The sequence below is a fragment of the Hemiscyllium ocellatum genome, chromosome 5, assembly GCF_020745735.1.
Source record: "Hemiscyllium ocellatum isolate sHemOce1 chromosome 5, sHemOce1.pat.X.cur, whole genome shotgun sequence".
Taxonomy (NCBI): domain Eukaryota; kingdom Metazoa; phylum Chordata; class Chondrichthyes; order Orectolobiformes; family Hemiscylliidae; genus Hemiscyllium; species Hemiscyllium ocellatum.
Genome location: NC_083405.1, coordinates 116230252 through 116256629, shown reverse-complemented (window position 1 = coordinate 116256629; position 26378 = coordinate 116230252). Strand labels below are relative to the sequence as shown.

The following is a 26378-nucleotide window of genomic DNA, read 5'->3' as shown; positions in this document are numbered from 1 at the left end:
TAACGTTGTATAACATAGGAGCAGAATTAGGCCATTCAGCCCATTGAGTCTGCTCTGTCCTCGATCATGGTTGTTATGATTCTCAACACCATTCTACTACCTTCTCCCTGTAACCTTTGATTCCCTTACTAATCAAGAACTTATCTTTCTCTGTCATAAATACACTCAGTCTAAGTCACACGATACCAGGTTATAGCCCAACAGGTTTATTTGAAATCACACAAGCTTTTGGAGTGCTACTCCTTTGTCATGTGCAATGACTGAAATTCCACCTCATCACAGTTCTAAAGGGTCATCCCTTCACTCTGAGCCTGTGCTCTCAGGTCCTCGTCTGTCCTACTAGTGGTAACACCCTCTCCACGTCCACTCTGCCAAGTCTTCTCTGTACTTTATGTTTCAGTGAGATTCCTGCCTTATTTTTATAAATACATCACGTACAGACTCAAAGTCCTCAAGTTCTCCTCATATGACCAATCTTTCATCCCCAAAATCATTCTTGTAAACCTCCTCTAGGTCCCATCCAAGGCCAGCATGTCTTTCCTTAGTTACGGGGTCTAATCTGCACATAATAGTTCAAATGTGGTCTGACAGTCTCAGCAGTACATCCCTGCACTTGTTTCCTAGCCTTCTTGAAATGAATGCTCACATTATGTTTGCCTTCCTAACTACCAACTGAACTTGCATGTTAACCTTAAGAAAATCCTAAATTGGGACTTCTAAATCCCTTTGTGTTTCAGATTTACGAAGTCTTTCGCCATTTAGAAAATATTCCTGATGAAGGGCTTATACCTGAAACATTAATTCTCCAGCTCCTCGGATGCTACCTGACCTGCTGTGCTTTTCCAACACGACACTCTCAACTCTAGTCTGAGCATCTGCAGTCCTCACTTCCTCCTCATTGATTTTAACCATTTAGAAAAGTTTACAATTCAATTCTTCTCACCGAAGTGCATAACCTCACACTTTCCCAAATTGTATTCCATGTGCTACTTCTTTGCCCAGTGACCTTGCCTGTCGAAATCCTTCTGTAGCATCCCTACTTTTTCAACATTACTTGTCCCTCCACCAATCTTTGTGTTATCTTCAAACTTAGCAACAGTGCCCTCAGTTCCTTTTCCCAGATTGTTAATGTATAACATGAACAGTTTTGGTCCCAACACTGACCATTTTGGAACTCTACAAGTCATCCTGGAAAAGACTCCTTTATCTCCACTCTCTGCCCTATGTCAGTCAGCCAGTCCTCTATTCATGCCAGTACCTTGCCCCTAGAAACATGGGCCCTTTTCTTATTTAGCAGCTTCCTTGACAAAGGCCTTCTGGAAATCCAAAAAGAATACACCGACTGGTTCCCTTTAGTCTAACGTGCTTGTTACACCCTTAAAGAATCCCATCAGATTTGTCGTGCTCGAAGCCATGCTGACTCAGCCCTATTTTACCATGCACTTCTAAATACTCCACAAACTCATCCTTTATAATGGACTGTAAGATTTTCCTGAAGAAGGGCTTATCGACTCTCCTGCTTCTCGGTTGCTGCCTGACCTGCTGTGCTTTTCCAGCACCACACTTTTTAACTCAGATCTTCAGCATCTGCAGTCCTCACTTTCTCCTGTAAACTCTTACCGACGGCTGAGGTCAGGTTAACCGGGCTATAATTTTCCCATCTTTTGCTTTGCTCCTTTCTTAAATCAAGGTGTTACGTTAGCTATTTCTCAGTCCTCTGGGATCCTCCCTGACTCAAGTGCTTCATGAAAGATTATCCCAGTGACTCCACAATCTCTTCAGCTATCTCCTTCAGAACTCAGGTGATTTATTCACTTTGTGACCTTTCAGCTTTCTCAGTACAGTGATTGTAATGATGTCAGCCAGGTGGACCTCATAGAATATGAGTTCCCTGATTGGGGCTATTAATCTGGTCCAATCAGGGAGGCCTGGCTGACAGATAAGATCAGGCGTGTCGGACATCCTATTCACTCTGAGAGCTGGCTCTAAGGGAGCTGGATCAGTGTCAAAGACTCTCTGTGTGTAAATAAAGGGTGACTTGGTGATGGGAAAACGGCCTCTATGGAGTTATTTCACCCAGCACCCTGTGATGGCCTCTACACTCACCTCTGCCTCCTGACTCTCTTTAAGTTCTGGTATGCTTAAGACTAAAGGAAACTGAGGCTGAAAATGTGTGAGGGTCAATTGAAAGCAGAGCGTAGGAGAGTGGATGGATGGTCCAGAGCAGACCAGGTCAGTAATGGCTAAGTACGGTCCACTAGGCAGAATACAGTGATTCAATCAAACTTTCTCTATCTTCCCAGTCACCAGTCAGTATCTCACATTTCAAGTCACATATTACTAAGTGTAAAGAGTAAGTCTGCATTTTGAAATCATTGTGCTGAATTTACAAACTATATAGTCAAAGAGATGTACAGCACGTTTAACAGTCCCTTCGGTCCAACCCGTCCATGCCAACCAGATATCCCAACCCAATCTAGTCCCACCTGCCAGCACCTGGCCCATATCCCTCCAAACCCTTCCTATTCATATACCCATCCAGATACATTTTAAATTTTGCAATTGTACCAGCCTCCACCACTCCCTCTGGCAGCTCATTCCATACACGTACCACCCTCTGTGTGAAAGAAGTTGCCCCTTAGGTCTCTTTTCTATCTTTCCCCTCTCACCCTAAACCTATGCCCTCTAGTTCTAGAGTCCTGACCCCAGGGAAAAGACTTTGCCTATTTACCCGATCCATGCCCCTCATAATTTTGTAAACCCCTATAAGGTCACCCCTCAACCTCCGAAGCTCCAGGCAAAACAGCCCCAGCCTGTTCAGCCTGTCCCTATAGTTCAAATCCTTTAACCCTGGCAACATTCTTGTAAATCTTTTCTGAACCCTTTCAAGTTTCACAACATCTATCCGATAGGAAGGAGACCGGAAATGCACACAATATTCCAATAGTGGCCTAACCAATGTCCTGTACAGCTGCAACATGACCTCCCAACTCCTGTACTCAATACTCTGGCCAATAAAAGACAGCATACCAAACGCTTTCTTCACTATCCTATCTACCTGCGACTCCACTTTCAAGGAGCTATAAATCTGCACTCCAAGGTCTCATTGTTCAGAAACACTCCCTAGGACCTTACCATTAAGTGTATAAGTCCTGCTAAGATTTCCTTTCCCAAAATGCAGCACCTCACATTTATCTAAATTAAACTACATCTGCCACTTCTCAGCCCATTGGCCCATCTGGTCTTGTAATCTGAGGTAACCTTCTTCGCTGTCCACTACAACTCCAATTTTGGTGATATCCGCAAATTTGCTAATTATACCTCTTATGCTCACATCCAAATCATTTATATAAATGTTGAAAAATTAGTGAACCCAGCACCGATCCTTGTGGCACTCCACTGGTCACAGGCCTCCAGTCTGAAAAACAACCCTCCACCACCACCCTCTGTCTTCTACCTTTGAGCCAGTTCTGAATCCAAATGACTAGTTCTCCCTGTATTCCGTGAAATCTAATGTTGCTAACCAGTCTCCTATGGGGAACCTTGTCGAACACCTTATTGAGGTCCAAATAGATCACAGCTACCGCTCTGCCCTAATCACTCCTCTTTGTTACTTCTTCAAAAAACTCAATCAAGTTTGTGAGACATGAATTCCCACACACAAAGCCATGTTGACGATCCCTAATCAGTCCTTGCCTTTCCAAATACATGTACATCCTGTTCCTCAGGATTCCCTCCAACAACTTGCCCACCACTGAGGTCAGGCTCACTGGTTATAGTTTCCTGGCTTGTCCTTTACACTCTTCTTAAACAGTGGCACCATGTTAGCCAACCTCCAGTCTTCTGGCACCTCACCTGTGACTATCAATGATGCAAATATCTCAGCAAGAGACCCTGCAATCACTTTTCTAGCTTCCCACAGTTCTCGGGTACACCTGGTCAGGTCATGGGGATTTATCCACCTTTAACCGTTTCAAGACATCCAGCACTTCCTCCTCTGTAAAATGGACATTTTGCAAGATGTCACCATCTATTTGCCTACAGTCTATATCTTCCATATCCTTTTCCTCAATAAATACTGATGCAAAATACTTTTTTAGTATCTCCCCCATTTTCTGTGGCTCCACACAAAGGCCGCCTTGCTGATCTTTGAGGGACCCTATTCTCTCGCTAGTTACCCTTTTGTCCTTAATGTATTTGTAAAAACCCTTTGGATTCTCCTTAATTCTATTTGCCAAAGCTATCTCATGTCACCTTTTTGTCCTCCTGATTTCCCTCTTAATTATACTCCTACTGCTTTATACTCTTCGAAGGACTCACTCGATCTATTCTGTCTATAACTTACATATGCTTCCTTCTTTTTCTTAACCAAACCCTCAATTTCTTTCGTCATCCAACATTCCTTATACCTAACAGCCTTTCCTTTCACCCTAACAGGAATATACTTTCTCTGGATTCTTGTTATCTCATTTCTGAAGGCTTCCCATTTTCCAGCCGTCCCTTTACTTGAGAACATCTGCCTCCAATCAGCTTTCAAAAGTTCTTGCCTAATACCATCAAAATTGGTCTTTCTCCAATTTAGAACTTCAACTTTTAGATCTGGTCTATCCTTTTCCATCACTATTTTAAATCTAATAGAATTATGGTCGCAGGCCCCAAAGTATTCCCCCACTGATACCTCAGTCACCTGCTCTGCCTTATTTCCCAAGAGTTTTGCACCTTCTCTGCTAGGTACATCCACATACTGAATTAGAAAATTGACTTGTACACACTTAACAAATTCCTCTCCATCTAAATCCTTAACACTATGGCAATCCCAGTCTATGTTTAGAAAGTTAAAATCCCCTACCATAACTATCCTATTATTCTTACAGATAGCTGAGATCTCCTTACAAGTTTGTTTCTCAATTTCCCTCTGACTATTAGGGGGTCTGTAATACAATCTCAATAAGGTTATCGTCCTTTTCTTATTTCTCAGTTCTACCCAAATAACGTCCCTGGATAGATTTCTGGGAATATCTTCCCTCAGCACAGCTGTAATGCTATCATCCTCCTCTCTTGCCTCCCTTTCTATCCTTCCTGTTGCATTTGTATCCTGGAACATTAACCTGCCAGTCCTGCCCACCCCTGAGCCATGTTTCTGTAATTGCTACAATACCCCAGTCCCATGTTCCTAACCATGCCCTGAGTTCATCCGCCTTCCCTGTTCGGCCTCTTGTATTGAAATAAATTCAGTTTAATTTATTTGTCCTACCTTGTCACTGCCTGCCCTGACTGTTTGACTGACTTGTGTTCTCAACTGTACCAGTCTCAGATTGATGTCTTCCCTCACTATCTCCCTGGGTGTTCCCCCTTCTCCCCCCGCCCCCCCAACCTTACAAGTTTAAATGCTCCCGAGCAGGTCTAGTAAATTACTACTCTCGAGGACCTCCTCTTTAAATATCTGCCTATCTCTCTGTAATCTCCTTTCAGAAGCTCAACTTTTTCCCTTCCTATGTCAATGGTTCTAATGTGGACAATGACCTCTTGCTGGCCCCTCTCCCCCGTGAGAACATTCTGCACCCTCTCTGAGACATCCTTGATCCTGGCACCAGGGAAGTAACACACCATTCTGCTTTTTCGCTGCTGGCCACAGAAACCTCTGTCTCTACCTCGGATTAGAGAATCCCCTAACACAATTGATCTCTTGGAACCTGACGTACCCCTCGTTGCATTGGAGCCAGTCTCAATACCAGAAACTTAGCTGTTTGTGCTACGTTCCCCTGAGAATCCATCACCCCCTACATTTTCTGAAACAGCATACCTGCTTGAAATGGGTATATCCAAAAAAGACTCCTGCACTAGCTGCCTACCTCTCTTATCTTTCCTGGAGCTAACAGTCTATGTGACTGTATCTGAGATTTTCCCCCCTTCCTATAACTGCCATCCATAACATACTGTTGCTGTTGCAAATTCCTCATTCTGTCTAACTGTCTCTCCAACCGATCCATTCGATCTGATAAGATTCGCAACCAATAGCATTTATGGCAGATATAATCCGCAGTCACCCTTAAACTCTCTTTAAACTCCCACATCTGACAAGAAGCACATATCACCAGGCCATTTTTGCTCCTTCACAATCTATAGACCCAGACAAAAACACTGCCTTATTCCTCTACAAACACTGCCCCAAGTTAAATGAATAGTTATGGCTTATATTTTAAGTTTAATCAAGAGACAAAACTCCAAAAACATATAATCAAGAAAGAACCCACTCTACTCACTACTGCAGACTTTCTGTAGGTCACAGTTAAAATAGTAATTCACTTATCTGATTCTGTGCTGTGAACCTCGCCCAAAACGTTCCTCCAAGATCAGTTGTGTATTTCACTGTTTGTTAATTTTCCCAGACGCTCTCCGATGTCCAGTGATACATGAATTCAAACAGCAAAGGCAGTGTCAGTTTCTTTCTCTCTCTACAGCACTGACCTCGCCATGTGCTTCCTTTGTCTGTTCTTCTCCATTTAAAAACTGCTGTTGTTTTGGCTTGTTTTTCCAAAGTTCCAAAACATGCAACAGCATATAAAATAATAATTGCTGCTCCTTGAATTCGAGGAAATCACCTCCACATCTAAAATACCTCAAAAATGGAGCAGCTGTTACAGCCAGAAATTTTTCCTGTCGTCCATCTTGGATTACCCAGATGTATTTTGAAGCCTCACTGACATGCATTGTTTAAGTTTGGAATAAGAATATTTAGGTCAAACTAAGCTTTACTAAAAACCATTTCTTTTCTTGATGGGCACCAAGCAAATGTACTTCAACTGCCATGGTTTTGGAAGCCAATGGAAATGTCTCTGTGGAAGGCCATGGTACCCTTGCTTGCAAAATGAGAAGTTATCTCCCACTCTTAAAGCATCAGGTGGTATCTTATAACTGAATAAATGAATTGAATTTTTGTCATGTGTACTGAGGCACAGTGAAAAGCTTTGTCTTGCGAGCAATACAGGCAGATCACGTAGTTAAGTAGCATAGATAGTAAATAACAGGTAAACAGCGACAAAAACAAAAAGACAGGTACAGGAGAATGTTAAGAGTTTGTGAGTCCATTCAGTATTCTAACAACAGTAGAATAGAAACTGGTGCGTGCGTGTGTTCAGGCTTCTGTACCTTCTCCCCAATGGTAGATGTTGTAGAAAAACATTACCAGTGTGCGATGGATCTTTAAGACTGCTGGCTTTCCTTGACAGCGGGCCTGGTAGTTGGGTTCTATAGCTGTCAGGCTGGCCTTTGTGATTGTCCAGGCTGAGTTCACCACTCACTGTAATCGTCTCCGATCTTGAATGGTACCGTTGCTATACCAGGTAGTGATACCACCAGGCAGAATGCTCTCGCTGGCACACCTATAAAAGTTGGCAAGGGTATTCACTATCATGCCAAATTTCTTCAGCTGCCTAAGGAAGAAGAGGTATTGTTGGGCCTTTGTAACCAGTGCGTCCGCATGAAGAGTCCAAGAAAGCTTGTTCTGGATGACCACTCCCAGGAGCTTGACACTCCACTCATTCCACCTCTGTGCTGTTAACGTGTAGTGGGGCATGAGTAACATCCTGCCGAAAGTCAGTAATGAGTTCCTTGGTTTTGCTGGCATTGAGAGCGAGGTTGTTCTCAGTGCACCATTTTTCCAGGTCTTCCACCTCCTGTCTGTAATCTGTTTCGTCGCCATCTGAGATTCAACCGACTATGGTGGTGTCATCAGCGAACTTGTAAATGGCATTAGTCTGGTATTTGGCAATGCAGTCATGGGTATACAGTGAGAACAGTAGGGGGCTCCAGTATTGACTGTTAGTGAGGATGAAATATATTCCCCAATCTTCATCGATTGTGACCTGTGGATCAGAAAACTGAGGATCCAGTTGCAGAGAGTGGGGCTTACTCCGAGATCACTAAGTTTAGTAATCACTCTTGAGGGGAAATAGTGTTGAAGGCTGAACTATAGTCAATGAGTAGGATTCTTACATAGCTGTTCTTGGTGTCAAGATGTTCTAGGGAGGAGTGAAGGGCAAGTGATATGCCATCTGGCATAGATCTATTGGTCTTATAGGAAAATTGGAGTGGGTCAAGAGTAGTAGGGAGGCTGGAGTTGATTCAATGCCATGACCAGCCTTTCAAACACTTCATGACCATTGAGGTTAGGGCCACTGGGCATTGAGACATGCTGCATGAGCCTTCTTAGGCAGAGAGATAATGTTGTCCCTCTTGAAACAGGCAGGGACAGTGGCCTGCTGCAGGGAGAGGTTGAAGATGTCCGAGAAGACCTCTACCAGTTGATCTGCGCGTGCACTGAGTGCATGATCTGGTACTCTGGTTGGTCCCATCACTTCCCTTGGACCAGACACAAAGGAAACTGACCTGACCTCTGATGCAGTGGAGTAGTTTTGGAGTACTTTTATAAGGAGATAGCGTCCAAAGAAATAGTTTCCTTCCTAAAAGACAACCTGTTATGAAGTCTCAGTTTAACTATTCATATTTGAATCATCCAGCTATTGATTGAAGGATGTGTTGTTCTATGAATAACAGAAATGGGTTTGCTGCTATTGAAAATAATTATTTTAAAATCACAGCTGAGTGCTGGATTTGAATTTACTGTTTCTGTTTGATATCTAGTTTAACAATTGAATCTCTACTAATCTGAATTTCCTTTGCTGCTCTCAAAATGTTTTTTCAACTTCACTGGGGACTTCAAGAGCAATGCAGTTCCTTAGTGTAAAATCTACTTTCACCCTGCAGGATCAGCAGTCATTTTTAATATACGTTCTGAGATGATAGAGGATCTCTGCCAACTGTTATTCATGGAATCTCTTACAGCAAAACAAAATGGTCAGTTCTTTCTTGTTAATGCAAAAAAGCAAAAAAAAATGGCCTGTTTGGACATTTGACCATTACCAGAGAGGTATTTTATATATTAAAATGTAGACATGTATTTCTTTTCATTGTATTTTACTAACTAAAATCTGCAATGACATATTTTAGACCAACGTAGCCTTTTGGGAGAAAAGCAAGCAACACAACTGTCCACTGCAGTGATCAGCCCTCACACTGCAAGTTTCAAGTGATGGACACATTGGCTTGCAATTCCTGTCCAGCATGAAGGAAAGTCTTGTTTGCGCCACTGCAATGATTGACAGTGTACTACCAGGGGAACAATTGTTTAACCCAGTTAGCTGCAAGTGATTTTGTGTAAAAACTGAAAAGCTGGCACATTATAATCTTCAGGCACACTTTCCCCTTGGCTTTTAGTTGACAACTGATTGACTTAAATGAATCAAAATGAAATTTTCTTAACTAACCAGTTGTGTGCAGGCAGGTTGTTCTTGCAGTACCTCTGCTGATATCCATGCAGATTTACCACTGGCTATGGAAACAAGTGCTGTGATGTCAGTGCATGAACTGAGGGATAATTCACCAATTCAGTTTGCGGTATCCAACCCATTGTCCTTTTGCTCATGGTTTACTGACACATTTCGGCATAGACAGGGTTATTCCTGGCTAATAGGCCCTGTGGTTCACATTTCTAGGAGAATTTCTGTATCTTTAGGTAATTATTTGAGCCACAGCTACGATTAAAAATGAAGCAATGCTTATAGACATCAAGATTCCACTTTTTTGATATGTTTCGCCTTGGCTGAAAATAATTTTAGGATGTCTTTTTGAGCTGTATTTCAAACCAAGCCCCTGTTGGTGAGATAACTTTTTTAAAAATTAATTGCCTGTGAAATATAGTTAACACTGTCAGGGCCACATGTACTCCCTATCTGTAGTTTCCTCATAAATCTGGTGGTGGCCATTCCTCTTGAACCACTGCACGATCCACTTAAATTGAAACTAAAATATTTTAGCAGAAAAATGGTATTGGAGTTCTCAAAGGATTAATGTATGAATAAATCATCTTGCTAGTTAAGTATTTCTGTGCTGGCAAAACAATATCTTAGATTACCACAAGGATTACTCTACCATATAGAGTATTGTGCGTCTGAATCCCACCTTGCGAATTGAGGAAATCATTTTCAATCATTTTGATCATTAGTGAACTAGTATTATAAAAGTAATTGTTGAAGTTGCCAGATGTTTCTTTGGTAAGTGACTAACTGGATCACCAATGTCCTCCAGAAAATAGATCTGCTCATTCTAGCTTGCCTGCCCTACCTGTGACTCCAGTCCAGAAAGCGGGATTTCCTTTAACTGCTTAGTGAGGTAGCATTGAAAGTGACTCAGCATTTACAGGTATAGCAGCTTATAAGGCAGAAAAGAAAGTCCACTAGCATCTTCTCAGGGTGAAGGACACTTAATGTAGGCTTCTCAATGTTACCCAGGCCCATACATATATAACTGGTTTGCACCAATCTGAGTTGTGAGATCACTTATTCTGGATTGGAGGAGTCCAGAACTAGAAGGTATGGGTTTAGGGTGAGAGGTTAAGATTTAAAAGGGACATAAGGGGCAACCTTTTCACACAGAGGGTGTGCATGGATGGAATGAGTTTCCAGAGGAAGTGATGTAGGCTGGTACAATTCCAACATTTAAAAGTCATCTGGATAGGTATATGAATAGGAAGGGTTTAGAGGGATATGGGCCAAGTGCTGGCAAATGGGACTAGATTAATTTAGGATACCTGGTCATTATGGACGTAATGGACCAAAGGGTTTGTTTCCGTGCTGTACATCTCTCTGGCTGTCTACTCGCTGTATGACAGTGTAGCTCAGACTTTCCTTTACACCAAAAATATTTGTGGTTGAGAGACAAACAGAATTGTCATAAAAAGCACAGGATGCAAAACAGCATTCCTTCAAATCTCTTCTTCAAGTTCCTTTCCTATTTTGTAAATCTTTCTAGCCTCTTGCTCCCACTTTTCTCTCTCCATTTCTCTTTTTGTAGCTTGGCTGTGAGACTTGCCTATGTTTTTCTCATGCACTGAGACGATTGCTCCCAGCATTCTGAATCGGTTGTAAGATTCTTCTGCTAGGACTTTACGGTGTGTTTTAATGCAAGTCATGTGTCATTGTTGTCAGTGCTGGGCTAGTCTTTGTTTATTTTCTGCTAAAAATGCAAGTAAAATGTTAGATTTTTTTGACATGGTGAAAATGTTTGGGAGATGGGAAATGATCAATCTAAGGGAATTGGTGACTTGATATTACTACAGACACAGAGTCTTAGAGTTGTACAGCAGGGAAAGACCCATTGGCCCAACTTGCCCATGCTGACCAGATATTCTACATTAATAGAGTCATAGAGATGTACGGCACAGAAACAGACTCTTTGGTCGAACTCGTCCTTGCCAACCAGATATCCCAACCCAATCTAGTCCCACCTGCCAGCACCCGGCCCATAACTCTCCAAACCCTTCTTATTCACAACCCATCCAGGTGCCTTTTAAATGTTGCAATCATACTAGCCTCCACCACTTCCTCATAGAGTTGTACAGACCCTTGATCCAACTTGTCCATGCCAACTAGAAATCCTAAACTGATCTCATTGCATTTGCCAGCATTTGGCCCATATCCCTCTAAAACACTTCCTATTCATGTACCCATCCAAATGCCTTTTAAATGTTGTGATTGTACTTCCTCTGGCAACTCCTTCCATACACGTCCCACCATCTACGTGAAAAAGGTGCCCCTTAGGTTCATTTTAAAGCTTTACCCTCTCACCTTAAACTATGCCCTCTAGTTTTGGAATCACCTACCCTGGGGAAAAGACCTTGACTACTTACTTATCCATGTCTCTCATGATTTTATAAATCTCTATAAGGTCACCCCTCAGCCTCTGATGCTCCAGTGAAAATGGCTACATCCTTTCCCTATTGCTCAAACTCTTGAACCCTGGCAATATCCTTGTAAATCCGTTCTGAACCCTTTCAAGTTCCACGACATCTTTCCTATAGAAGGGAGACCAGAATTGAATGCAATATTCCAAAAGTGGTTTCACCAATGTCCTGTACTGCTGCAATACTCTGTTTAGTAAATTAGATATGGAGGTGTCGGTGTTGGACTGGGTTGGGCAAAGTTAAAAATCACATAACACCAAGTTATAGCCCAGCAGGTTTATACACTAACTTCCTGATGAAGGAGCAGCGCTCCTAAAGCTTGTATTCCAATAAACCTGTTAGATTCTAACTATAACTTGTGTGAATTTTAAGTAAATTAGAAACAGCCATTGACAAGTGAAAATGGAAGAAAAAAATGGGATGCCTTTAAAAGGACATGTTTTGGATACAATCGCAGTATATTCCCATGGGAAGGAATAGCAGGACAAACAAAGACATAGGAGTGAATCTTATGCATTTATGGCAAAGTGTGATTTGGGTTATGTTTTATGGAGAGCTTCACCCTATAAGGCTTTACAAGGTTTCTCATCATATATTTACCAAACTTGCCTCATTATCGAGCTCTCCCATCTGATTCCATCCCCATTTTAACATGAATAATGCCCAAAATAACTTGCTTGTGGCTGGATATCTGCTGAAAAACCTGCATCCCTTGCGCCTGTGAAAGGCTGCAGTGTTTCCTGATAAATGGTGGCAACCTTACTGTCCCTCAGAAGACAACATAATAGCTGTGCTCAAATCACACAGCATGGCTGACAGTCGCTCGTACATTCAAGGCCAGCCTCTCACCCGAGTCACTGACTAACAACTAGGCTACACACTTTACTATCCTCAGATGCTTTCTATCTAAACATCCTCTTGAAACACCATAATCCAGGCATGCAGCACTCTACACACTTGGGACTCACAAACAGGTGTTGTGCTGCATGCCGAGAACACTTGGTGGGGAGGAGCTGTCCTTGTGCATGGCAATGTTCAGCTGCATCAGACACTACAAGCCAAACAGGACCTCATTGACACCCAGTTCCATGAGATGAGATCTGAGTGCAGCAGCCCATCAGGAATCTATCCTAATTATTGGTCATAATGTCAGCATTTGGTTAGTGCAGAGGGGCGAACTGCAGCCTCAGTTGATTTAATTTGTGTTTGGTTTAGCTAACTATAGCTTTGCATTTTGAAAATGTCTCATTGCTTGCCTGTATGTGATAGTTTCCTACTGGACAATAACCAGCTGTCGGTCTCCAGTGGGCTTTGGGGACTAAATGTAATATTTCCAAGTTTGTTGATAATGTCAAGCTGGCTGGGAACTAATCTTGTCCCATTTGCCAGTACTTGGCCCACATCTCTTCAAACCCTTCCTATTCATATACCCATCCTGATGACTTCTAAATGTTGTAATTGTACCTGCCTCAACCACTTCCTCTGGCAGCTCATTCCATGCATGCACCACCTCATGTGTGAAAATGTTGCCCTTTTAGTCCCTCATAAATCTTTCCCCTCTCATCTTAAACCCATGCCCTCTATTTTTGGACTCCACTACCCTAAAGGAAAGACCTTGACTATTCATCCTATCCATGCCCCTCATTTTTTATGAACTGCTATAACACCACTCCTCATTCTCCTACACTCCAGGGAAAACAGCCCCAACCTATTCTGCCTCTCCCTATAGCTCAAACCCTCCAACTTGGCGACATCCTTGTAAATCTCGACTAACTCTTTCAAGTTTTACAACATCTTTCCTAAAGCAGGGAGACCAGAATTGAATGTCGCATTCCAGAAGTAGCCTAACAAATATCCTTTACAGGTGCAACATGATCTCCCAACTCCTACACTCGATGCACATCAACAAAGGCAAGCACATGAAATGTCTTCATCACTATCCTGTCTACCTGGAACTCTGCTGTCAAGAACTTTGAACCTGCACCCAAGGTTTCTTAGTTCAGCAACAATCCCCAGGACCTTACCATTAAGTTTATTAGTTCTGCTCTGTTCTGCAATGTAGCACGTCACATTTATCTAAATTAAACTCTGTATGCCACTCCTTGGCCCATTTCCCCATCTGATCAAGGTTCCGTTGTACTCTGAGGTAACCTTCTTCACCATCTACTCCACCACCATTTTTGGTGTCATCTGCAATAACACTGTAATCCTGAATCTGTGCTGTTATAACAGGAGTCAGTTTTCCACTCACCTTTTTAAGAAGTTAAAATCTCAAGTTTAATAAGGATATTTAAGGGTTGTTTTCTGCTCTAGAACTGTTTGCAGGTAGGAAGGAGGGGAAAAGAACATTGGGGAAAAATAATTAGCCTGAAGTAAATGTTAAAATCATCTAATTTAGAAACAGCTATGAACAACTGTATATAAAACTATCCCTTGAGTTTTGCACTAAAATGGGAGACCTCTTCTTTTTGGTTATGTTTTATTGTCTCTTGATTCAATTTACAACTTGCTGAGTCATGTAGCTCCACAATAGTAGATTCATGGCAAACTGCACTGCACTGTCTATTACAATTTCACTGTTTGATAAAGTATTTTAATGTTTTCTCAGGTCAAAAAGAAGGAGGAAAGCGGAGGAAACAACGGCACAGGGAAGAACTGAAGAAGAAAAAGACAGCAAAAATGAAGCATTAATTGTAAGATGCAATGGGTGATCTTTGAACTCCAGCAGTATACAGTTATTTTTCATGTTAATTGGTATAGCTTTATAGAATGTGAATTAAACATGACACAGCATGTGAGTGTTTTCTATTTTGGCAAATTATTTTTAATTGCTTCACAGAGTAACAGATTGATGAGAAAGGATAGATTATGTCATGTAGTACTTGATGCTGGTGAAGCTAGATCATGGAATCACTTCTCTAATAACCAAAAGTCTGTTACGTCTTAGTCGAGGCAAAACTGTTTTGTGGTAACTTAACTTAGTAACATTTCCATGTGCATTTAGTACAAGCATCAACAGTTTGCATTTATGTGGCACCCACACTTTTGGAATGCCTCCCCAAGGTTTCACAATGGTGCAAGGCAAAATAACTGTGAAATGAAAAAGAACAGATTAAAGTAGGCAAGCTGGATGAAAATCTTGCACCTGGACTCTGGCACTAATTCAAAATTTATATATTCTTTTGTGAGACCCCACCTCCCACCCCACCTCCCCTAAACCCCTCACAGTCTCCCATTTCTGCCTGTCACCCCAGGCTCCATCCATTTCAGGACAAGGTAACGAAGCAGTGGCAGAGGGCGACAAGGATGGAATTCCACAAAATAAGACCGTGGTAGCTGAAGGCATAGATGCCATATATAGCTGAAGGGGAGGAGCATTTGGAGTAGGCCCATCAAAGATGGAAATTTAAGCCCTGAATTTTGTTCTCAGGCCTGTTGCACCAAGGTGGGTTACATCCTGGGTCCATGCACCCAGTCTTTAAAGTGGGTTACTCGCACTCTCCATGTTCAGTCCAGGACTGGGTTAGATGTTGTGCCAGGCAACCTGTGAAGAACTGTGGTGGACTGCACAGAATGCTGCCTCATGCCAGCTGTGTTCAAAGCATGCCTTCAGCTTACGTCTCCCATTTTTCCATCTCAAGAAGAGTGTTCCATTCATTCCAACTAATGCCACCTGAGGCTCTCTTACCCATTGCCCATGGCCTTTGATACACCTGTGCTACACTGTACCATGTATCCATCCACCTCTTTCAATCCCTATGCCAACTTAGTTCCTATTTGTACACACTATCTCTTCCTCCTTCAACTACTGTACACTTTTATAGGTGCAACATTCCCTAGATCCCAAAGAGAACTTTGCCAGAGAGTACGGAATTTACATCTGTGATCTTTACTGCTTGTAGCAGTCCTCCTCTCAACACACATTTTGGAATTAAAAGTTGAAAATGTCATGATACCTTGGAGCTATGATCCATTGTCCTGGCAGTTAGCAAGGCCACAATAAAAAAAAAGTCTTTATATCTCGAGTCATAGAATTGAAAATCAGAGAAGTTATATTAAACGTATTAAACCTTGGTGAGATCAGTTAGGATACTGTCTGTGATTCTTAGGAAAATATGGGCAAACTTTTGTTTTTTATCTTGAAAGAAGAAATCTGAGGGTGATCCCATAGAGATCTTTCAAATGATGCAAGCTTCAGATAGAACAGATATAGTCAGAACGTTACCACTTATGGGAAAGAGCATGAGGAGAAGAGGCCATCAGTATAAAGCAGTCTCAGGGAAACCCAATGCAGAATCCAGAAGAGATTTCTTTGACCAGAGCTTAGTGAGAATGTGAAACTCACTACAACAGGAAGTGTGCACATGATGTCAGTGCATGCAAGGGGAAGCTAGACAAGGAGATGAGGGAGAAGGGAATAGAGGTGCATTTAGTTGAGGAATGAAAGAGGAGGTTATGAGAATGAATGGAGTGTGCACATAAACATGGCAAGGTTAGGCTGAATTACTTGATGTTCCACGTGACCCTGTGAAACCTTTGTATTTCTTATCAGAGTGTCATTACTGATTCGAACAGTCAGTTGTAATATTAAGAATAGTGCACAACATTTATAGTATAACGGCAATACTAGTGTATTGGTACAAGTATAATTTTCCCTTCAGCACGTTGATACACAAATAACAACATAGAAGATTCTGTCAGCTTAACTGTAAAAGGTACTTGATGCACAAATGGAAGGTTAAGAACTTTCCAGCATGCAACTGTAACCATTCTGAACAGCGCATGAAACCAATGCAAAGGAAACTTTGCAACAATGTGCCCAGCTCCAGTTTAATCCAGAGGTAGGCAGCATCAGAAAAGGCTAATGCCTAAAACGTCGATTCTCCTGCTCCTGGGATGCTGCCTGACCTGCTGTGCTTTTCCAGCATCACGCTCTCAACTCTGAGCTCCTGTATCTGCACTCCTCACTTCCAGTTTAATCCAGTTTGATCTCCTTTATCTAAAATTACAATTCTTGCCGTACATCATCTATAAGAAGATACCAAAGCATTTTTAAAACCTTAAAAGAAAACTGTTACAAATTGTATCTGATGTTCCTGATAAGAAGATAAGCCTTGGAATGACCTGCTCTTCTTCCTCAAAAGACATCAACCATATCCTGAGTCAAAGCAATATCTCCAGTGGCTGAACAACTAAGCATTCAACATAACCATAACCTGATAAAGATGGAATACAAGGTGATGGCCAAGTTGTTGGAGGGAATCCTGAGGGACAGGATATACATGTATTTGGAAAGGCAAGGGCTGATTAGGGATAGTCAGCATGGCATGGAAAATCATGTCTCACAAACTTGATTGAATTTTTCCAAGAAGTAACAAAGAGGATTGATCAGGGCAGACCGGTAGATGTGATCGATATGGATTTCAGTTAGACGTTCGACAAGGTTCCCCATGGGAGACTGGTTAGCAAGGTTAGATCTCATGTAATACAAGGAGAGCTAGCCATTTGGATACAGAACTGGCTCAAAGGTAGAAGATAGAGGATGGTGATGGAGGGTTGTTTTTCAGACTGGAGGCCTGTAACCAGTGGAGTGCCACAAGGATCGTTGCTGGGTCCACTACATTTTGTCATTTACGTAAATGATTTGGATGTGAGCATAAGAGGTATAATTAGTAAGTTTGCAGATGACACCAAAATTGGAGTTGTAGTGGACAGCAAAGAAGGTTATCTCAGATTACAACAGGATCTTGACCAGATGGGCCAATGAGCTAAGAAGTGGCAGATGAAGTTTAATTCAGATAAATGCGAGATGCTGCATTTTGGGAAAGCAAATCTTAGCAAGACTTAATACACTTAATAGTAAGGTCCTAGGGAGTGTTGCTGAACAAAGGGACCTTGGAGTGCAGGTTCATAGCTCCTTGAAAGTGGAGTTGCAGGTAGACAGGATAGTGAAGAAGGCATTTGGTATGCTTTCTTTTATTGGTCAGAGTATTGAGTACGGGAGTTGGGAGGTCATGTTGCGATTGTACAGGACATTGGTTAGGCCACTGTTGGAATATTGCGTGCAATTCTGGTCTCCTTCCTATCGGAAAGATGTTGTGAAACTTGAAAGGGTTCAGAAAAGATTTACAAGGATGTTGCCAGGATTGGAGGATTTGAGCTATGGGGAGAGGCTGTACAGGCTGGGGCTGTTTTCCCTGGAGCGTTGGAGGTTGAGGGATGAACTTATAGAGGTTTACAAAATCATGAGTGGCCTGGATAGGATAAATAGACAAAGTCTTTTCCCTGTGGTGGGGGAAGTCCAAAACTAGAGGGCATAGGTTAAGCGTGAGTGGGGAAAGATATAAAAGAGACCTAAGGGGCAACGTTTTCACACAGAGGATGGTACATGTATGGAATGAGCTGCCAGAGGGAGTGGTGGAGGCTGGTACAATTGTAACATTTAAAATGCATCTGGATGGGTATATGGATAGGAAGGGTTTGGGGGATATGGGCCGTGTGCTGGCAGGTGGGTCTAGATTGAGTTGGGATATCTGGTCGGCATGGATGGGTTGGACCGAAGGGTCTGTTTCCGTGTTGTACATCTCTATGATAACAATTCACCAATCAGAAGGAAAACCAGTAAAGTTTGTGAATGATGCATACTGGTCGTGTATACTCAGGACAGTGCTGCAGTATGACCAGTTAGGTTCACCTCCAAGTACCACGGTTTATTTGTTGATTTTTCCCCCAGGGAACACCGACCTATTGGAAAAAGGTTGTACAGGCAGGATCAGGTGGAAAAAGGTTCCAGTTTAATTCAACCACAGTGTTTCCTGAAGAAGGGCTTATGCCCGAAACGTCGATTCTCCTACTCCTCGGATGCTGCCTGGCCTGCTGTGCTTTTCCAGCACCACATTTTTCAACACAATGCTTGTGTGTTGGCCTCAGTTAATGACATTCACAGTTCCTCACAGGCAGGTTTCACTGGAGGTGAAAAGGGGAGGTCTTAAAAATCTCTGGGTCATCTTCCTACTGCCTTGTTAACTGCCCTTAGCTGAGTTGAAACCTGATGTGTGTGGACAGTGCTCCAGTTAAGGCCCTTAAGTAGGCAATTATTGGCCGTTTAACTGACCTTTCTAATAGTATCCTGGGAAATGTTTATCCTTCCACTACTCACTAGAGATGGTATTCATCTGGTCATTATCACAGTGATGTTTATGCTACCATGCTGTATACAAATTATCTTTCCCATCTGCAATACAACAGTGGCTACACATCAGAAGTACTTCATTGACCACAAAGCAAGATGGTATGATCTTATGAAAGGCATTAGATGAATGCAATTTAATTCTTTCGTGCTTGAGTAACCCTGATACCGGGATATTACACAATAAAGGATGCCTGCTTTGAAGATACATTGGGAGACATTATGTACGCATCTCAGCATACGTCACCCCTTTCTTGATAGGGAATTGCAGAAGATAATCAGAAATAAATTAGAACGGAGCCTTTGTCTCAACATTAGTTTAGTACTCTAGACTAGTTTGGACTTAGACCCTAGCCTTCATTCATATTTTTACACCATCTCCCAAAATTAAAGCTCTGATTGGATGGATTGCAATTTTGAGCTACTATAAAACATCTCATGTTGTGATAAGGTTCAAGAAAACAATAGCAAGTAGTGTAGCAATTACCCAATTTAGTGCGATCTTTAATGTGGGCCCAGGGATGAATTCCAAATTGAAAAAGTGCAAAAGAAATTAATGACTCAGCCCAGAATTCCAAGTATGTTGCGTTAAGTTCCCATTTAAGGTGTAAAACAAAACCAAGTGCTCTCCACTCATTTGTTTAGCATACTTTGAAATATTGAGCCATGATTGCAGCACCAGATCTTATGGTAATGTGACATGCTGCATATAAAACATTCAACAGTACAGTACAGGAGTGGATTCTTTGGCCCACCATGTCTACAATGACCACTTATGCCATTCTGAACTAATCCCATCTGCCTATATATGATCCTCATCCCTTAATTCCCTACCTGTTCATGGATATGTTTAAATGTCTCTTAAATGTTGCATGACAGCATGTTCCAGACACCTACTATCCTCTCTCTTAAAAAGCTAGCCTCTCACACCTCCATTAAACTTTCCCCCTTTCACCTTAAACTTATGCCTCCTGGTATTTGATATTTCCATCCTGGGAAAGAGACTCCAACTATCCACCATATCTGTGGCCCTCGTAATTTTATGTACTTCTTTCAGGTTGTCTCTGAACCTCCGATGCTCTAGCAAAAACAGTTCGAGTTTGGCCTTCTTCTTGCTAATGCACGCCAATCCGGGCAATATCCTGGCAAACCTCTTTTCCCCCCTCTCTAAAGCCTCCACATCCTTCCTATTGTGTGGCAACCTGAACTGCACACAACATTTCAGATGTGGTCTAACTAAAGTTTATTTGGTTGAAACATGACTTGCCAACTTTTATACTCAATGCCCCAACCAGTGATGGATCTCTTCAGTCTTCTGTGAACAGGACATACTTGAGTAATTTTCCACATTGTAAGGTTGATGCATATTCTTCACCCCTCAATGTTTAATTTTCACAATAGCAAGTTAGCATGTCTGTTCAAAATCTGTTTTGTGCAATTTGAATTATCTTCATTGCCAATTTAGTAAAGAGTAGCCTTTTACTGAAAAGTCTTACAACAATAAGCCAAACAATGCACTAACTCTCTCCATGTTACATCCCAATCTACCACCTAATTCGCTATCAATTTTCCTTCTTCTTAGCCAGTCTCTTGAGTCTCATGTGAACTATGTTAAACTTGGAGTTTTCTGGCCAGTGCTATCTAGCTGTTTGTTTTAATATCAGAAATCACTTCTTTGCCATGGATATGCATCGAGTTCCTTCTGTAATCTTACCCTGTCTGAAGTTGTTGGGGAAAATATCACAATAGCAACCAGGATTGCAGGATGCAGTGACTCAGTAGCCTGTACAAGGTAGGCACATTTTTCTATGTATTTTCAGGGGAAGACCTTAACCTCCTGTGATGAGATAAATCCACACGTTCTATCTAATATGTAAAGGCACCAAAATGTCCTTCCCAGATATTTAGGTAGGTATTTTCTGATATAATGACAGTGAGTAACTGTGCTTCAAACAGAAGGTATATCCATGGATGTGACTATCTGATGAAGTGAAAAAGAAAAATAACGTGCTTCAGCTCAGTAAACCAAAGTAGACAAGTAAGAGGCTGGAAGAACACAGCAAGCCAGATAGCATCAGGAGGGTGGAAAAGACGACGTTTCGGGTATAACCCTTCTCCACCTCCTGATGTTGCTGTGTTCTTCCAGCCTCCTGCTTTTGTATACTTTGGTTTAATGCATTCCAGCATCTGCAGTTTTTTTTTGTCTTGACTCTATAACAGACAGCAATAGCTGCATTTAATTGTAGCTTCTTGGATTTCCCAATTTTTATTGCCCATTATTAGTCACAGTAACTTGAGTTGTCCAGAATGTAATCTCTGAAATTCCCTCCTTAAACCTCTCTGCCTCTGTCCTGGGCTGTCCTTTAAGGCACTCCTTAAAACCTATCTCTTTCAGCAAGATTTTGGTCATGTGTTTTAATACCTCCTTAAATAGTTTGGTGTATAATTTTGTTTGATAATACTCCCACGAAGCACCTGAACATTGTTCACTAGATTAAAAGTGCTGTATATCTGCAAGTTGTTTTCCATTTCCGTGTCAACTGTAGTGTGTAAACAGTTTGATTTCACACTTACACTACAGTTGAGGTGTAAATTGCATCTGAATCCTGAGTATGTTTTGTTTCAAACTCAGTTTAGACCTTCACATTGTCTTCTTGTATACATAAAACAAAACTGCTTCACACCAACCCTAAATTGCGCTTGAATGAACCCTAAGGCTAGTGTCATTAACATATACACAGACCAAATAACCAACCCACAGAAGGTCAGAGGAAATGCATGCATGAAAAGTAATTTAAAGCAGCAGAATTTTAGAGAAATGTTTTGCACAGGGCATTATCACAGTTGCTGTTTAAAAAAAATTTTGTTCAGATCATAGCATCCTTGAGATGAACTGTGATGTGGTGGAACTCTCACCAGCGAAACAGGAGCCTCTCCTAAAACCCTCAGAGAAAAGTGTATGATTCATAAGTAACTTCACCTGATGATGGGCAGTGCTTCGAAAGCTTGTGACTTCAAATAAACCCGTTGGACTATAACCTGGTCTCATGTGAATTCTGACTTTGTCCACTCCAGTCTAACACCGACACCTTCACCTTCAATAATGAATCTTGATTTTCTGTACAGTTCTCATGTAACTTTCTGTGTAATTATACAAGTTATGGTCATTACAGTTTTTGTCTGAAATGATTGTATCCGAAATGTAAAGAAATTGAAATAAGTTCCAGTCACAATAGATCGCATGTACAACAGAACACGCTCACTGCACAATTCTGTGTGTGCTATTTTTATGCAATTGTTAATCCATTTAATAGAAAGAGTGAACATTTTTAAAAATTCCAGCCTGGGATGTGAACATCACTGGCAAGGCTGTTGTTTATTCCCCAGGTCTAGTTACCCTTTTGAATTTGGTGATAAGTTGTCATCTTCACCTGCTGGAATCCATATGGTGAAGATGGTCCTGCAATGTTGTTTGTGTGGGAGTTACCAGATTCTGACCCAGAGGAAATGGAATAGTACTGTTCATCACCTCATGGTGTCAGTAAGCATGTATTAATGATGAGTTACCCTTTTGAAGCTCAGTTATTGTTATACAGACCAACACAGCAGCCAATGTACGCAGAAGGTCATACAAGCAACAGTTGAATCAATAACCAGAAATCTGTTATCTGAGGATGTTTGTACAGAGAGGTAAGTTGTCCTTTGACCTCTGCTGTTTCTGTTCAGATCTGCATTTTTCTTTTAGCCTGTTTAAATATTTAGATAAGCCTTCAGTTTAATATCAGTTGAAAGACAGCACCTCATACAGGAGTGCAACATTGCCTGTTTTTTTTAACTACAGTGACTGAAATCCTAAAATGGAGTTCAATTTCTGATGTTTTGACAGACTGTCAGAATGTTAGCTAAGCATGGGTCATCTAGTCTATGTGTGTTACTGACTCTATAGCCTAAGTGCTACCAGTAAAATAAAAATATTGCACACTGGAATCCATACAGTGTGCTGGTTGTTTTGGACTGTAGAGATTACATCTTGGAATTGTTACCCTAATCTCATGCTGTGACATTGCTTCCTATTCACATACAGCGATAAAAAATAATTGTTAATTTGTGGTAACATTAATTATTTCATGACAGTTAACTTACATTGAATTTTTGTTCTGACATTTTGTTTTGCTAAATGTTCTCTAATTGATTCGTCTAAAGGCAATCAGTGCCACAAGTAATTCGATACAATTCAGGCCTGCTCAAAAATTAAGGTTTCTTTGTTTCTGGAGCTTCTTTGACAAAAGATCCAATCCTTTGTTAGTGTCTAATTCTACATGTGGTTGAAAGTATTTTTTGTAGATCTTCACACAAAACTGTCACTATGTAATAAAAATTTTCCGAAGTATCAAATTATTGAAGGGCTACAGTATTGGGCTTGCAGTATTTTCTCATTTCTATGTGTCTGCTACAATGCACCTTCTGTTTATCAATACAAAGTCCATACTGAATGTAAATACCCACTGAGTTTGATCAAGATGTTACGGTGAAAGGAGTCCACCCTATTGTCAGAAAACTAAAGTGTTGCAGATGGTTCTGTCACATACTTATTAACAAAAATACCTTGGTGCAAAATTCATTTTTAATTTTAAAATTTAATTTTAATTTAAGCTTGCTGCAGGGTAGCATGTTGGCTCAGTGGTTAGCATCCTCACAATGCCAGGGACCCTGGTTCGATTCCAGCCTCAGGCAACTGTCGGTGTGGAGTTTGCATACTCTCACTGTGTCTGCATGGGTTTCCCCCGGGTGCTCAAGTTCCCTCCCACAGGCCAAAGATGTGCAGTTAGGTGAATTGGCCATGCTAAATTGCCCATAGGGTGCTTTAATTAGGGGTAATTTTGGGTAGGGGGAATGAGTCTAAGTGAGTTACTCTTCGGAGGGTTGGTGTGGACTTGTTGGGCCGAAGCACCTGTTTCCACACTGTAGGGATTCTAAATTCTATTCTACGATTCTATGATTCAATTTTGCCCTGAAGGAAGGGTGTAGTTCACAGTATTGGACATAGAAACATAGAAACGTAGCAAAGATAGAACTTCTGTGTAGAAGATGACTGAAGTGTAAAGCTGTGTCTGAACTGTATACTTGAATAGTATGAGATGGCATAGGATCTTTGCTAACATCTATTGATGGGTAAAACAAACAGGAGCGACTGAATGAACAAATCTTTCTTAAATTGTGAACCCTGTAGAATCCATACAAGGGGTGATTGTTTACCATAATGTCCATTTTTAAAAATCTATTAAATCTGTGTGTATTTTTACTTTTTCTACCATCTCATTGAACAGTCCTGCAATAATTTCCTCAACTGCAGTTTTTAGGGTTTGTTTCTTTCAGCTTTGCTTTTAGGGGTCCACAAGCCTTTCTCCTCAGTCTCCAGTCAGCTGTCATTGCCACCGAATAATGGCCTTTAGTGTTCGAAACCAACTTGCTTCTGGGATCAAGATCTAGGACCACCAGGGCAATTGATATGGTTACTGTTACCTTGCAAAAAGCAACAAAATACCCTAGAGATCTGCTGTTTTTGGACAGGCAATCAGAAGACCCCAAATCCAAAAACTATTGTACTGCTCCTGTAGGACTTATTGGCTTGTACAGTGATTAAGGCTCCTGCTCTGGTTCTGGCAATGGATCCTTTACCAAGAATGTGTTAATGAAGACTCGGCCATTACTGGAAATGACCAGTGGATTCAAATCAGCCCAGCTCAGCTTCCCCCAACTCACCCATAATAGAAAGGCAGCAGAAAGCTTACCTATACTTTTCGCAGTGCATATTTCAGTGGGGTGGAACGGTGGCTCGGTGGTTAGTGCTGCTGCCTCACAGTGCCAGGAATCCGAGTTTAAGTCCACTCTCTGGTAGTCTGTGAGGAGTTTGTACATTCTCCTGATGATGTCTGCATGGGTTTCCTCTGAGTGATGTGGTTTCCTCCCACAGTCCAAAGATATGCAGATCAGCTGGAATGGCCATGCTAAATTGCTCTGTAGTGTCCAGTGATGTGCATGCTGAATGGATTAGTCATGGGAGGTGCAGGGTTACAGGGATTGGGTGGGATGCACTTTGGAGGTTTGGTGTGACTCAATGGGCTGAATGGCCTGCTTCCAAACTGTAGGGATTCTATAATTCAATTTGTTTTTACCTCTCTATTAAAAATTCAAATCTTTTATTAGAACCTTGTGGATAAATGAACAACTTGAGACAAGGGTAATTGAGATCCAGAAGTAAATTTCCCTTTGTGTTTTGGAAAGAACTTTTTTCTTATTCAGCAGAATTGTGTAGATAGAGCTTGCATCACAGAAACTTGTTAACCCTCTTACTCAGTTGCTGAGATTTATACTCTATCTGATGCTGTTCCCCTGTGATGCCGACGGTCAATGATGTTGGTGAACTGTATCAAAACCCCACCCCTGCTGTAGGCCCTGTGCTTGCTGTATCTGTAGAACATTGCCTGAAAACTCAACCTCATTGTAAAAAAACATGGAAACCATTTCAGAAAAGTCTGTGGTACAGATCAAATATTTTGTTTCAAGCCCAGTTGCTACTAGCAATCCTTTTCACTCAAGTGCAAATTGGTATTTTATGTAGCGAGTTGCAGTGTTAGTCAGTTGTCACTTCTTTGGTTTGCTTTTGCTTTAGACTCCTTTTCACATTCAACCTTCCATTTTGTTACAAAAGCACTTACTAATAAGGCAGCTGTAGGAGGTGGGGGATGGGAATCATCCTGCTACTTCCTTTTTTCTTATTTTTGATCTTGAAAGCACGGAATAACACTGTAGAATTTTAATGGGACTAAACAGTGTGAAGATCCGACACAAACATCAGTAAAATGCTGCCTGATCTTCTGGAGGTTTTAAGAATCTGGCTGTTTCTGCTGTGTGTGTTGGTTTAGCACACCCACACTGTCTGGCTCAATACTAATCCACCATTCCTCCAATGATATCAAAATACTTCATACTTCAATAATCCAAATCTTGTCAAGGACAATTGGATGGCAAAGAAAATTATAGTTTCTCTAAATCATTTCTAGTACATTAGTTTGCTTAGGCAGTACTGATGTTTTGCTTTTGTATTTTCATTGCTAATTTCCCTTCGCCTTTCCACAGCTTTAACTCACCGCTGTGATACAATTGCAGGACTGGAAATGGTCTCACACTCACCCTTTAATACTGATTATTTTTTGAGTGAGCAGAAACATCAATAATTGAGTGGCAATCAGTCCATTTAAATTGCCCTCCCCCTCCCCAGTCATCCCAGTTCTGCTTGTTTCCATAATGTTTTGTGAGGATGCACAGGTGAAATCCAGCTCCGTGTACTTATGCACATGCACAAACTAACAATGACTTGTATAGTGT

The 26378-nt window shown here is 41.4% G+C and overlaps 1 protein-coding gene across 2 annotated transcripts in view; it reads left to right on the top strand.

Moving 5' to 3' along the window:
* The window catches only part of dnajb6b (DnaJ heat shock protein family (Hsp40) member B6b), a 148613-nt gene extending 134010 nt beyond the window's left edge, over positions 1-14603 (top strand). For both annotated transcript variants that reach the window (XM_060825124.1, XM_060825123.1), the window contains exon 11: positions 14409-14603. In XM_060825124.1, the coding sequence (XP_060681107.1) occupies positions 14409-14491 (83 nt within the window). In that variant the 3' untranslated portion in view covers positions 14492-14603. The remainder of the gene's footprint in view (positions 1-14408) is intronic.
* The last annotated feature ends 11775 nt before the right edge of the window (positions 14604-26378 follow it).